We start from the raw sequence: 13,160 nt of genomic DNA on the forward strand, positions 1-13,160 counted from the left end.
TTCAGACCTGGGAGACCTCTCGCTGCTCTACCTCCAGGTCGCGTCCGTGGAACAGTAAAAGCCCTGTGGGTGCAATGCCGTGGAAGGTGCCACCACTGTCCGGCCGGGCGGGGAGGACAGCAGCGGCAGCGAGACCCTGCGCCCAGGGGCTGCGCCTCCCGCTCGCCCCCTCCTCAAGATGGAGACGCGGCACCTCCTCTCCTTGCTGCCAGCAGGAACCCGCCCCCGCCCCCAACTCCTTCTTGGGATGGAACTGGACGGACCCCACCTCCCCGCCCGGAGCCACCTCCCAGCCCTCCCTGCCGTGCCCAGGGCTGCCCGCAGGTGTGGCCCGCTGCCGCGGGTGGTGCGTGCCCGGCGGGGGCTGTGGGCAGCGATCCTGCGCGGAACGCGGCGGCCGCCCCTCGGCAGCGGCGTGAGGGACGGCGCCTGCTCCTGAGTCAGCAGCGGCGAGGAGAAGGAGGTGGCGGCACCTCCCGCCCTGCCCAGCCCGGCCCGGCTCCGGCCCCACGCCCTCTCCCGGCTCCCGGCGCTCAGCACCCGCGGGAGGGAGCGAGGAGGGGCGGCGGGGCGGCGCCGGCTCCTGCCCTCCGCTAGGTAGGGTCGCCAGGAGATGGGATCGCCGCCGCGGCCTGGGCGAGGGTGGGGAAGGGGCGGAAAGCGGAGCCGGTGCTCCGGGCGAGGCGCTCCCCAGGCTGAGCGCTGGGCAGCCGCCCTCGGCTCCCGGCGGGGCGCAGCCGGGCTGGAAGGCTGCGGGACAGCGGTAGCGATGAGCCACCCGGTCTCCCAGGGAGTTCTCCTTCACTCCTTGACTCCCCCGTCTGCGTGAAGCAACGTGTGTATTCTGTGCGACCTGTTAGGCCGGGAGCGTGGGGAGATACAACAGTGGGCTGCTTTGGGGAAGCGTGTGTACATGTTGGCAGATAGATGTATTTATTTATGTATGTGTAGAAAAATAAGTATTTATGTATGAAGGATCATTTTTGATAGGATATTTCCTAGGTGTTCATGTGCATTTATCTGTGTCCAATCATAGCTTTATGTTGTTCTCTGTGTGTGTGTATATATTGATATTTATAAATCCAAGGAATGTAAGAATATTACTCTCACCAAGCTGCCCTCCAGTCTTCTGTCAAAGTGTGTTTTTGTTACAGCCCAGACATGTATTTATGTGCCTGCTGAGAAAGAATGGTGCTAATGTGTAGTATGTGAAATGCTTTGTTAGATTTCATTCTGAGCAGTAGGACAGAGCTTAAACAGGAGAAAGTGCTATGTGTGATTTTTATATCACTGCAGTTTTGGGTGTTATCTGCATTATGGTTGCTGTACAGAAACATTTCCATCCTTCTCCTGACCCCCTTCAGGCGCCTATTGCAGAATAGTCAGATAGTTGAGGGAACAAAATGAAATGCAAACTGTTTTGCCCTCTGTTCCTCCCTTATCTGTTTATACTGTAGGAACACCCTCATATTCTTCACACTGACTGCATGACAAGATAGTGGAATTGATATATTAAACTCTTTGGGGTAGGTTCTCTATCTCTTTTTGTCTTTGCAATGTCTTGTAGTTGGAGATTGATCCTCAGCCACACAATTCTGAGAGATGTAAGTATCACGTAAGTATCCTTGTGTTTTACAAAATTTGACTTTTGCAGTTGATATTTCACAGTTAGACATTGTGTTGAACCAAATTTGAATCTCTAAAAACCAGAGTTAATAGGTGGTACTGTCTATACTCATTTTGGTAGCTTAGATGATGGGAGATGAGCTGCTCAGCATGTTCTAAGTCTGAGTGGTACAGGTAAGGTGAGAGTGGTGTGTACAAGCTTCTTGGGCTGATGCTTTTCCCTAGGCACAAGGCAGTGGAGAATGCAGTATAGCCTGGATTTTACATTATTTAAGATAAGTAGAATCATGATCATGGTGGTCTGGTGAGGATGCTGTGCGCAGGGATTGCTTGCCCAGTTTAGGTTTTTCCCCACCATTTCCTTTGGGGAATACTGTGGTGGAGGGCTGAAGGAATACTTCTGTGCAGAGGGACAGAGACACTTCTGTAACACTTAGGAAAACTTCAGGTTCCACAGAGAACACATGCAACTATTAATCTGCTTCATCTTCACTAGCTGTGTATCAGTGAGCTGTAATTCTGTCGATTTTAACGAACTGCATGAAGTGACAAAGTTTTGGTGACCTGGAGATGCTGTAGTTTGGTTCAGCTTTGCATTGTGTTGACCTCTCACCACTTAGGTTTTGGATGCTGTTTAGGCAGGCTGCTAATTTCAGTGGCATGGAGATGAAGGAATTACTGTGGACAGGTTTCTGAACCTGCTAGTGAAATCTCCATCAGGAATGCTTTAAAAACAGTTTATTCTCTCTCCTACCCATGTGCAAAGACACAATATCTGTTTCAGGTGGAGTCTTTCTAAACCTTCCCAGCTGTACTTTCTGTAATGTTGGAAAAGGCTTTCTGCGGGCTTCCACCCATACCAGTGGTACAGATTTGCTTACAGATCTTTCATTTAAGGAGGTGTGTGGGAAAGGTTTATGTATGCTAGTTTTGATATGTTAGGTATATCCTTAATGGAAAACCAGTGATTAAAGGTAGAGCTGTGAACAAGTCCTGCATATCCAGCAGTCTCCAATTTCAGGACAGTGGAGAAGGCAAAAACCATTGTAATGGATATTGTACCCATAGGGAGAAATCTTTCCTACTGTCAGGCTGTTACCTTTCAATTTCTGTCACAAGGTATCTTTCTGTACAAATTTATAATCTAATTTACCAGCAGATATAGTTGCTTTTCCATTTAAGCATCTAATCTCTTCCTGAATTATGCCAGGGTATGACCACTGAGTATTTTTCAGCATGATGTGACTTTTTACTGAGTAGGTTGGAATTGAGTCAGTCCAGTTGGTGATAATATAAATGTTGTAAGGCTAATGCCAGTTTTCAGGCTAGTTGACCTTGATGAAGAGACAGTTCAAAGGTTATTTCCTATCCTGATGTATTTTCTTTGATAAATCTGTTCTCTGTACAGTTTGTTAATTGTTTTGTGTGTTGCAAGGAGTTCCCCTTGTAAAATACAGATTTTATTTTACAAGGGGATTTTAGAGAAGTAAAACATACTCAATTATATGAGATTGGGCTCCAGAAGTTTGCATCTGAGCGGAGTCTGTGTGTGCACATGTGCTTTAGCTGTTTATTACAAGCAAGTGATTTCCTGAACAGCAGAGTTAATTAAAATTTCTGTAAAGTGGTGTATTGAGGTTGAAACCTGATTTTTTCATTGTCTTTCCCTGTACCTCTGCATTTTTTTGCCACGTAGCTTTCTCTTTCCACAGACTGGACTGATTTCGCAATACGTGAGCTGCCATTTTCAATTATGGAATCTGGATGGCACATTGTATGAGGTTTGAGCCTAAAGATGTTCAAATTGCAGTTTCGTTTTCTCTGGCCTAGCTTATTTTACAGAAGTCATGAGAATTTAATTACCTTCTGGTAATCAGTTCTCCTCTGGTTGAAATCAATGAATGGCTTAAAGGGTACATAAGTGAAAAAAGTCTTTCAGACAAGATTTTTCTCTACAGGGCAGCAGACTAACAATGGGCATAAAAACCTGCCTTTGTCATGTGGGTCAAAAGACTTTCCCATGTCTAGAAATGGATTTTCAGCATCCAACTGCTCTAAAGCTCTTTCCTTGAAGGTGATAAAATAACAAGACAAATGGAGAGATGTTCCACTTCATGTGGAAGAATTGGGCTTTTCTGGCTATCTGCTGTTGTATCCACGCCCCTTATGCAAGCTTTTTTTCCTGCAGTGTGTGTTGTTTTATCTCAGGCAGTCACTGAGTTCAATACTCTAATCTCAGAAATGGTCAATTAACTTAGTTGATGTTAATACTTATATTTCTTGATCCAGTCTCTGCCAATCAATCTGTGAAGAGCTTGGAAAGCTTTTATAAATTAGATTTACCCCTAAGTCTGGTTTCATCACACCGTAGCATGATACAAAAAACATTACCTAACATCCTAGTGCATCCATTTGACTTCAAGTGTCAGACTGTCATTTCTTCTATTGTATGGTGCTTTGTTCATTAATGAAGGTAGTATTTATCACCTGAAGGCCATAAATCAGAAAGCTTGAATCTCCTGTAAGGGAAGTGGATTCAGAGAACTTCTACAGTAAAACTTAAATTTTACTGTAGTAGTTTTGCATTGTTTTTCTTCACAGTGTTTGCCTTGTGAGTGGTATTAGTGCTAGAGTGTCAAAGTAAAATGTAGTCATTAATTTAAGTGCAACAAATTGCACTGGACAATAACATACATGTTTTTGCAACTCTTTCTGTAGCTAGTGTTCCTTTGGCTGAGGTTCCAAACTTTTGTTTTTTTGAGACACCCTCATGTTTTATGTGACAGCTGTCCTCTGCATTTCAAAGATAGAAGATGTCTGCCATTTCCTTTGAAGTGTGATCATCTCTGTATTCAGCACTTCTGAGATCAGTGTCTGGGGTTCCTGCATAGTATGTTTGAAAATTTGGTCACCAGTCTGGAAATACTAGCTTTGATGCCTAGGTAGAGATCATGTTACCAGAAGAGTAATTTTTTTTTTTTTAAGTATTAGATACTAAATATCAGTATTAACAATTGCAACAGTTCAAGTTATCATAAAAGAGATTATCTAAATCCTAGCACTGATTTAAATGTGGTCATGACTTTGCCCCATGAAGTTTTTCTTAAAAAAAAAAAACTGGCAATATTTAAAGTCTTGACCAATCTATGAAAACTATGAATCTTGTGGGTTTAAATTGTGGGATTTTTCTCTTCAGTAGAGAGAGGTTTCTTTCCCTACTGAAGATTGAGACTTTTTCTATAATTACTGTAGTTCAGGAAATGGCACTTTAAGAAAATTTGTCAAAATCCTAAGAACTGCAATTTAATAATGGCATCTTGAATCAATTATTTTTTCCTTTTAATTTGAGGATGTAGAATATAAGTGGAAAAAAATTGCTCTTAGTTGCAGCTCCATGCTATAGCAAAGCTTTTCATAGTTTTGATATAGTAATTTTTGACCTTGAGCAAGTGCAAAATAAATACATTCTTGTGTTCTTTGCGTTTATGCGATCCAGATTAAACTATCCATGTGAGAATCTTTCTTGCACCTCTCCTTTTAATTTCATCAAGTTTCTCCAGAAGCATCAACCTGCACTTGCAAATTGTCCCTGAGCTGCGCAGAGATACCTCAGTACCTAGCTGGAGCCTGCTGTGCAGTGCAGCCTGCTGTGTGTAATTGCTTTCTGCCAGAATGGCACACCACTGAGACCACACGACTTTGTCACACAGGCCTTCAGTCAGCAGTTGGGCAGCAGCAAATTTGGATTCTGCAAACTGAAGAAGATTTCTACCACCTTCTCTGCAGTTGTATGTGTCTTTTTGCAGGCAGTTTGCTAAATCTGGTTTTGCTTTTTCCATCCAAAGGTCAAAAATGATGTTATGTACACCCATTGGATAGTTTTCTTCTGTCACCTGTTTTCCTGTTGGGAAAAAAAGTATTTAAATACTAGAAGATTAGATAGATAGATAGATAGATAGATAGATAGATAGATAGATAGATAGATAGATAGATAGATAGATAGATAGATTCTAAAGTACCCTTCATGGTAGGCTAATGACAGGCTAGATGAAAATCCAGAGGATTATGCAAGGTTGCTTTGTCTTGCCTCTGCTGTGGAAGGCACAAGATTCCTTCAAGCTCTCCCTTTATGGGTGTCACTTAATTTTCGTTGTGGAGTACATATTTGAAAATTGCCTCACTTATCAGTTCTCTCTCTCCTCGATGTCCTTGTGAAAGTGGAAAGCAAATGGAAACTGAGTATAATGGTTTAGAGGAACTGTCCAACAGTTAGACTGCCTTCTGTAGAGAGGTATTTTGATGTGTCTGGCCTGTTGTGGGGAGGGAAATGCTCTCAGGTGTTTACTGATCTCACTCTGTGCTATTAATTTTCTTAAGGATGAGTTTTTGATTAGCCTTCCCTCCTTGCTGGGCTCTCTGACCTCAGGGCTATGCAAATGTCTGTATTGAAAATTAAGTAGTAACAATCGTGAAACATGTCAATCCTGACACTAATTATAGTGTTTTTATAGCTTAGCAGAGAGTAGTTCCACCATTCATTGGTGGGTTCAAAATTTTTTCTTCCTGGTCTCTTCACCCCATAAACCCCTGCTAATTCTCTCAGCTTTAGGATTTGCTCTATTGTTTGCACTCTCCACCCCAGTTGTAATGAAGGAAATCTTGTAGAAGATTTCCTGAGATCTTATAGAATAAAATTGCTCTTTCTGTGCAGCACTGCTCTTTTCTCTTTGTCTGGCTGTTTGGTGTCACTTAGCAGTTGACAGAGCTGGATTGGTTACCAGTGGAGCTAGTTGAGCCTGTATCCAATCCAGCTGAACATGGCAGAACATATTAAGCTATTCAGTTTGTTGTTCTGTCACCATCACCTTGCTGTTTGTGCCCTGGACCTGACTGAGGAAATTGATACAGAGTTGGGATGTAATACCAATCTAATGTCAGCCTTCACCAAGACCTGCGGGAGATCCTCTTAATAAAGCAGAGAGACATTTGCAATTATAGTTATATCCTGCAGTTGCAATAACATTCCATCAGAAGTCATGGGTTTTTTTTCAAGTATAGGTATACCTATTGTTAGCAAATTGTGTGAGAGGAAGGTGACTTTGCACAGGTCATAAGCATTGATGACTCTGCAATACCTGCCACATCTGCTCAAGGGCGTGAAAATTCTCTCCTTTATTTAGATGCCTAACTTGTGGCAGTTTTGATGATGTGTGTTCAGACAACATATGTTATTGTTAGAAGTCCTAGTGGCTGCACGTGTCCTGAGTATTTCTCTCTGTTACTAGGGACAAATGCTACTGGCATGAAGTTTAATTTTCTTTCCTTGTACAGTATTTATGCAATGTCAATGCTCAGCTATTAAGTAACTGTCTCAGGTACTAATGCAGGTACCATAACTGATAAATAATTTTAATTCTTCATGAGAGGTGGATTTCCTGAAGGATTGTTTTGTACTACATTTAATAGAAAGGCTGACAAATATGTGTGTATGTGTGTGTGTGTTTATGCATATAGACACTTTCATTAAGTGTGGTTATATGTTCATTTACTCAGCCAGGCTGCTTTATAAAGGAAATGCTGTCAATTCAAAAATAGGGATTTGCTTTACTGTGGCTTGAGTTTCAGATGCTGTTTCAGTATTTCTTTTGGCATGTTCCCTAGCTGTACTAGTGACCATAAGGGCAAGGAGGCAAGGACCTCCTGCCTGCCTTTCTCACTGATGCCAGTGTGGCTGGGCCCAGCGTTCAGGCCCCTCATTCTCCTGGAGGTTTCTGCTGCCAGGCAGTGTTCTCTGACTGCCTTCATGGCACCATTTGTCCCTGTCTCTGATTTTGTTGGCATGCAGGGATTCTGCTACACCTTCTGTGGAGCACCTGCATACTACCTTATGCTCTCTTTGCCGTTTCACAGCTGAAGGATTTGAATGTATTCCCAGACACAGGTAATTCAGTCTGTACACATTCTTACTGCTAATGGCCCTGGCCTAATTATGTGTAGGAAGTGGCAATATAGTTCTGCATTGCTGACCCCTTTCTCTCTCTGTGGGAGAAAATTATTTGAGTCTGCCTCAGGTGAACCAAAATGCAGAGTGAGATTTGATGTGGAGGAGAAGAGGAATATGGAAGTAATTTCTTTCCTTGGAAATCTGTTGTAGTTCATGTGTTAGCTACTAAAAGATGTGGTCCTGATCAGCAGCTGCAAATGTTTAAAAGGTCATGGAGTCAAAATGTTTGTATAGAGGGATCAGTTCAGACTTTTCTCTTATCCTGTTTCCTTGAGCCCTGCCAAAAGCTGCCAGCTGGAACAGAAAAACAAGTTTTCAGAGTAAGGCAATATATGTATAATACATACCTGGTTTGACCATACCTGCTGCTCAAGGCTGCCATCCGTCTTCTAGCTAAGAGTGCAAGTCAGACTTGAACTTTTAAGAGCCAAGAAATGTCAAAGTAATTACCAGCAATGCTGTCTGCTTGTGTTGTTATAAAAATAGCAGGCTTTGTGTTATATGTGAAGGATAGAGATTCAGCTAGCAAAATAATCTTGTGGCCTTAGTTATTTTTAATTGCTAGGATCTCAGGGCTGGCCACCTTAAATTTTAATGTGTCTTGTGTTTGTGTGATGAAACTTGCACTTGTGTGGAACAGAAAAGTATCATGGGGAAGATAAGAGGAGCATTGCATGCACACACTGCAGCACTGTTTACTGTTTTAACAGTTTAAGAAGGCACACAGTGTCTGGTAGCTTTGTTCTCATCTGTGGGTCAGAAGCCGGGCACTGAATTGTGACTGGGTGTGCTTTGTGTCTGAGCTTGATCCTAATATCAGGAAGCACAAGCTAGTGTTGCAGTGAATGTGAGCTCTTTTATTATATGGATATTAAACATCAGTAGATGTGGAGCCACAATGGAGCATGGGAGGACACAGTGCTGCTTTTGTGCATTCACTGTATCCTCACATGGTGTGTCCCATCAGGATTCAGTGAAGATTGTACATGTGGTACAAAGTCTACCATTTTGCAGCTTTGTTAAGTCATGTTTTCTTAATATAAATTTAAAAACAAAAAAAAGCCAAAACAAACCCAAAAAACCCCAAAACTATAAAAAAAATCACAAACAAACACAACATAAACCAAATCAAACAAAATTCCAAACAAACAAACAAACAAAACACCCAAACCAAAACAAACAACCAAATCTATGACCCTTTGCTTCAGGAACTTTTGTTTCTGAATCTGGGACAAGTAACATTGAAAAAGTCTGGATCATTTGCACCATCTCTCAGTGTTTTTCTTAGTGTTGCTAAAATGTGGACTATCTTGTAAGTGTTGCTGTCATGTGGACTCCTCAGGGAATTGTTCTATGGTAAAAAGAAGCTGCTACTTGTCTCTTTTTAGTGGCAGTGAGATTGTAGAGTTGGCCTTGCAGAGGAAAAGACCTGTTAAATAAATAAAATATTTTTCCGCCTCTGGTTGTGGTTAATTTTTACCTTGTGATGTTCTGATACCAAGCCTGATGCATTTTTCCTTAGGCTAAAGAACTAAAAGTCTCTCTTAGGCATCTGGTCCATTTAGCTGTTTCTGGGAATGGGTGAAGGTTACAGCAAATGCACAGTATCTCAGAAACCTTTATCTGCAGTAGTAGGTTCTTCTGCAAATTGTGATTTTTTTGTGGCTAACAACTTTTCCAAATCTAGAAGGATTTCTATAGAAACAAGAAAAAGGCTGTATGTGAAATTGTGATCTTACCATAATAATCTCTTCTATCTCTCAAGGATGAAGTATTTGGGGTTTGTGCTAATAAGATGGGGATATTTAGTAGGAACATAGCATACTTCTGCTACTCTGTTTTTTCTCAAAATCCACAGAAATGTTTCAAAAACCATTGCAAGATGAAGCCTGTAAACATTTTACACTCTGTATATCTTTCTGGTTTAGTTTGAGTGTCTGAAATAAAGCACCAAATAAAAATAATCACTTTGAGTAATGTGTTAGATGACACATTGTTACATGGGCAAGTGTATGCTGCTCGATTCAGCTTAAGGAAAGGCTTAAGAAGCCATCTCTCTTCAGCTGGAGATCAGTCTGCATAACTGAGATTCTGGATAAATAGACTTTCTCATGGTGAAGGTGACCATATACTGGCAGATTGTCCAGGAAGGTTGTGGAGTCTCCATCCTCAGAGATACTGGATCTGTCTGGACGTGGTCCTTGGAAGCCAGCTCCAGGCTACCCCACTTGAGCTGAGGGGTGTGGATAAGGTATCTACAGAAGTCCCTTCTAACCCTAACCATTGTGTGGATGGGTTGTGTTAATCTTCATAATTCATTTCAGTGTGAAATTAAGCAATTCCGTTCGCATCACCTTTACAGTGAAATCAAAATACAAGGTTCCATGTTGTGGGACCTTCAGGACTGACACTTTCCCTCTTGTGCAAAATTGCTCATTTCTGTTCAGTTGCCAATGATCCTGTACCTTGACCCTGCTCAGTGGCTATTTCAGTGGCTGCAGAAGTGGATCGTTTAGAATGACTTGGCCTAAAGAAAATAAGAACTTTTGGTCTTTGTCTGCTACAAAACTAAGATTAAAGTATATGGAATATATTATAGTATATTAATAAGGTTATAGTTAATAGAAGGACAGAAGAGCAATTAGGTAATGCAAGACAGCAAAAAATGGCCCTGTTGCTGAAAATTTTGTATCACAGAAGTAGTACCTGGAAGCATCCAAACAACCTTTTGCTCTTTCTCAAGTCAAGACTTACTAAATTTGCTACAGAGGAGCACAGCTCCTCTGGCAGGAATTGCTTCCTGAGAGAACATCTAACAACAGGTATTAAAATAGCATCGTCTTAGAAGCAGTATAATGTGTGTTTGTTTGGGTTTTTGTTGTTTTGGGTTTGGTTTTTTTGTGATCAGAGATAATTTTTCTAATTGTGAAGCATGGAATAGGTTGGGAGACCACCTTATCCTCACTAAGGCAGCTGCCTTAGGAAGGGGATTTTGTTTTATGTTGGATAGAACAAAACAAGAAGTTGAGGATCAGGCTTTTGGAAAGTTAGTAAGAGTAAGAATAATGCAATGTCTAATATCAGACTTAATTATTTGGAGATACTTACTGTGACATGGGATTTCTGATTTAGTGAAGCAATACAGAGTATGCTGAAATCACAATGCAAAATCCATTATACTTGGCAAAATGTAGCAGTGGCAGTATGCAGTTTTATCTGAATACCAGTATGATTCCCTTCATTGATTTCTATAATCCCAGCATCACAGCATCCTCTGTCAGAGGAATGGGACATATGGGTTGAAGCTAGCTCAAGCCCATTGCTGTCTTTTAGATTTTTTTGCTAGTTGTTTAGTTTTTATACTCTGTATCAGGTTAAGCGACCTGTTCGTGTTCACTTGGCTTGTGCTGGTCCAGCTTCCTCAGGGAGGCAGCCACACTCTTTAGTGAGCTAACTGGGGGAAATATTTATTCCATCAGTTGATCCACTCAGCTTTTGATAGAACTCCTAATATCTAAAACAAACAACTGGTCCCTTTTGTCTTGAGATAAATACATGTCTTGCTTTGCAAAAGCTGTGGTCAGTCACAGAAGTGCAAGTTGCAGATCAGAGTCCAGTTGTTTGTGTGACTTAAACACATGCCACCTATAAAGGATCCCTTTTCAGAGAGCAAAAGTCCAACTGCTGAGCTGCTAGGGTTTCTAATCTAGTTCAGTCAGCCCTGGCTTGTCTAAGTAACTTACTTTTCCTTTTGCAAGGGAAAAACCTAGGCGGTTTTTCATCATATAAAATTATGTGTGGCAAGGAACCTGCCAAGAACAGCCAGTTAGCAGCATTTTTATCACATGTAGATATAGGCAGCTGAAATATGAAAGTCATGTAATGAATGTGTGATACTCTGCCTTGAAAAGGGCTGTTCACTGAAAAAAACACTACCTGTGTTTTCATTTACACAAGTGTTTCTTGGTCAAGCATCCATTTAGGATCCTTTATGTGGGGGGAGTTTGGCTAAACTGGTTTTTTTGTTGCATGAGTCTTGCATGAGTAATGTTGCTTTGAACTATTCATTCCTTACATCTATTTGTTGCTCAGGATACCTTACTTGGAGAATTTAGTGTCCTGACAAGGGATGTCTCCCTAGAAATTCTGGAGTAGTGTCTGCTTGCATTGCCTTGATAGCTGGGAAAGAATAGCTTGAGCACTCAAAAGCTGACTTAACACTGCATGGATTTTAGCATGGAGAATGCTGTCTGTGATTCCTTGGTTAAAATTACCTGCTAGTTTAAAGTCACAGCTAAACCAGGGTCTGGATAACTGCAGACAGAGAATTTGTGGGGTTTGAGATACTGGAGGCCAAGAGTGCAAATATTTCTAGGGTGTTTCTGTATCTCTAGAGAAAGAGATTTCCAGGTAGGTAATTTGTTCTGTATCTTCAGCATGCCTGATCTACTATGTCATCCATCAAGAAGTCAGGAAGTAATGATAAAGCCTGCATGTCACCTGTCTATTGTCTTTAACTCTGACATTCTAATTAATTCTAATTCTAATGCTCACATCTGACCTAATTTTTTCCTGTGCTATCTGTTTCAGTGCTTGATGGCCACAGCAGGGCACTAAACAATATTAGAAAAAAACCCCAGCATTAAGACCTATAATTCCCACACCACTGGCTGGAAAAGCGGTTGTCACTGCCTTCCTGGTGCAGCATGGCATTTGGACCTGGTGTACTCTGCCTGTTCCTATGGACAATAACAGGTAGGAGTACTTTTTCTGTGTCTGAATCATCCAGACAGAACAAATGAATTTAATACTCCTGAAGTGTGTATACAGCTGTGAAATAAATATGAATAAGGCAAAAGTTGGGAAATGCTGTGATTCCTCAGTGGTAAAAGTTTTGGTAAGTTACAACTTTGTAAGTTGCAAGGGAGGAAAGCAGTTGTGAGTAGATGTTTGAAGCCAGTTTCAGCAGGCTGCTTTGGGGGAGATGCATAGGGTGAGAGTGGGTGGTGGGAGGGTTCAAAGAGGTTTCCCTCTTTTTCACTTCCAGGAGAGCAATTGAGGAATAATGTGTTGCTTGCATTGTGAGCTACATTTTTGTTCTGAATTTTTATATATGAGTAGCATGGTTCACATCTCTCACCTCATCATACTCTCTACAAACATATCTATCGTTTCAAAAAAACACAGGAAAGTCCTGTAAGTTTCTGCTTCAGCCACAGGAATAGGTAATTTATTTGCATAAGCAGACAGATGAAGAATGATTAATACTGCCTCTGTCAGAGAGAGACTTAATCTGGTGCAGGTAGTTTTGATATTGTAACTGAAGAAAAATATATTAAGAAGTGGGGTTTATTTCCTTAAAAAAATATTGTTTGAATTCTATCTCTGGTGGTACTGGTAGTATCCATATTAGCAGAAATTGAGAAAATAATGCACCACTGTCTGACTCTCACTTCGAGCTGTTTCATGAGGGAGAGACTTGCTTAATATGCTAAAGCTTAATTTGACTGCTGAATTTGGAAAAGTTGGA

At 41.4% G+C, this 13,160-nt stretch overlaps 1 protein-coding gene across 1 annotated transcript in view; it reads left to right on the forward strand.

Moving 5' to 3' along the window:
• Positions 1–449: 449 nt before the first annotated feature.
• The window catches only part of KIAA0319 (KIAA0319 ortholog), a 56,856-nt gene continuing 44,145 nt past the window's right edge, over positions 450–13,160 (forward strand). Inside the window, exons 1-2 of the mRNA XM_066557914.1 lie at positions 450–597; positions 12,221–12,385. Coding sequence (XP_066414011.1) covers positions 12,337–12,385 — 49 coding nt within the window. The 5' untranslated portion in view covers positions 450–597; positions 12,221–12,336. The remainder of the gene's footprint in view (positions 598–12,220; positions 12,386–13,160) is intronic.

This window comes from Molothrus aeneus, chromosome 1, assembly GCF_037042795.1.
Source record: "Molothrus aeneus isolate 106 chromosome 1, BPBGC_Maene_1.0, whole genome shotgun sequence".
Lineage (NCBI taxonomy): Eukaryota > Metazoa > Chordata > Aves > Passeriformes > Icteridae > Molothrus > Molothrus aeneus.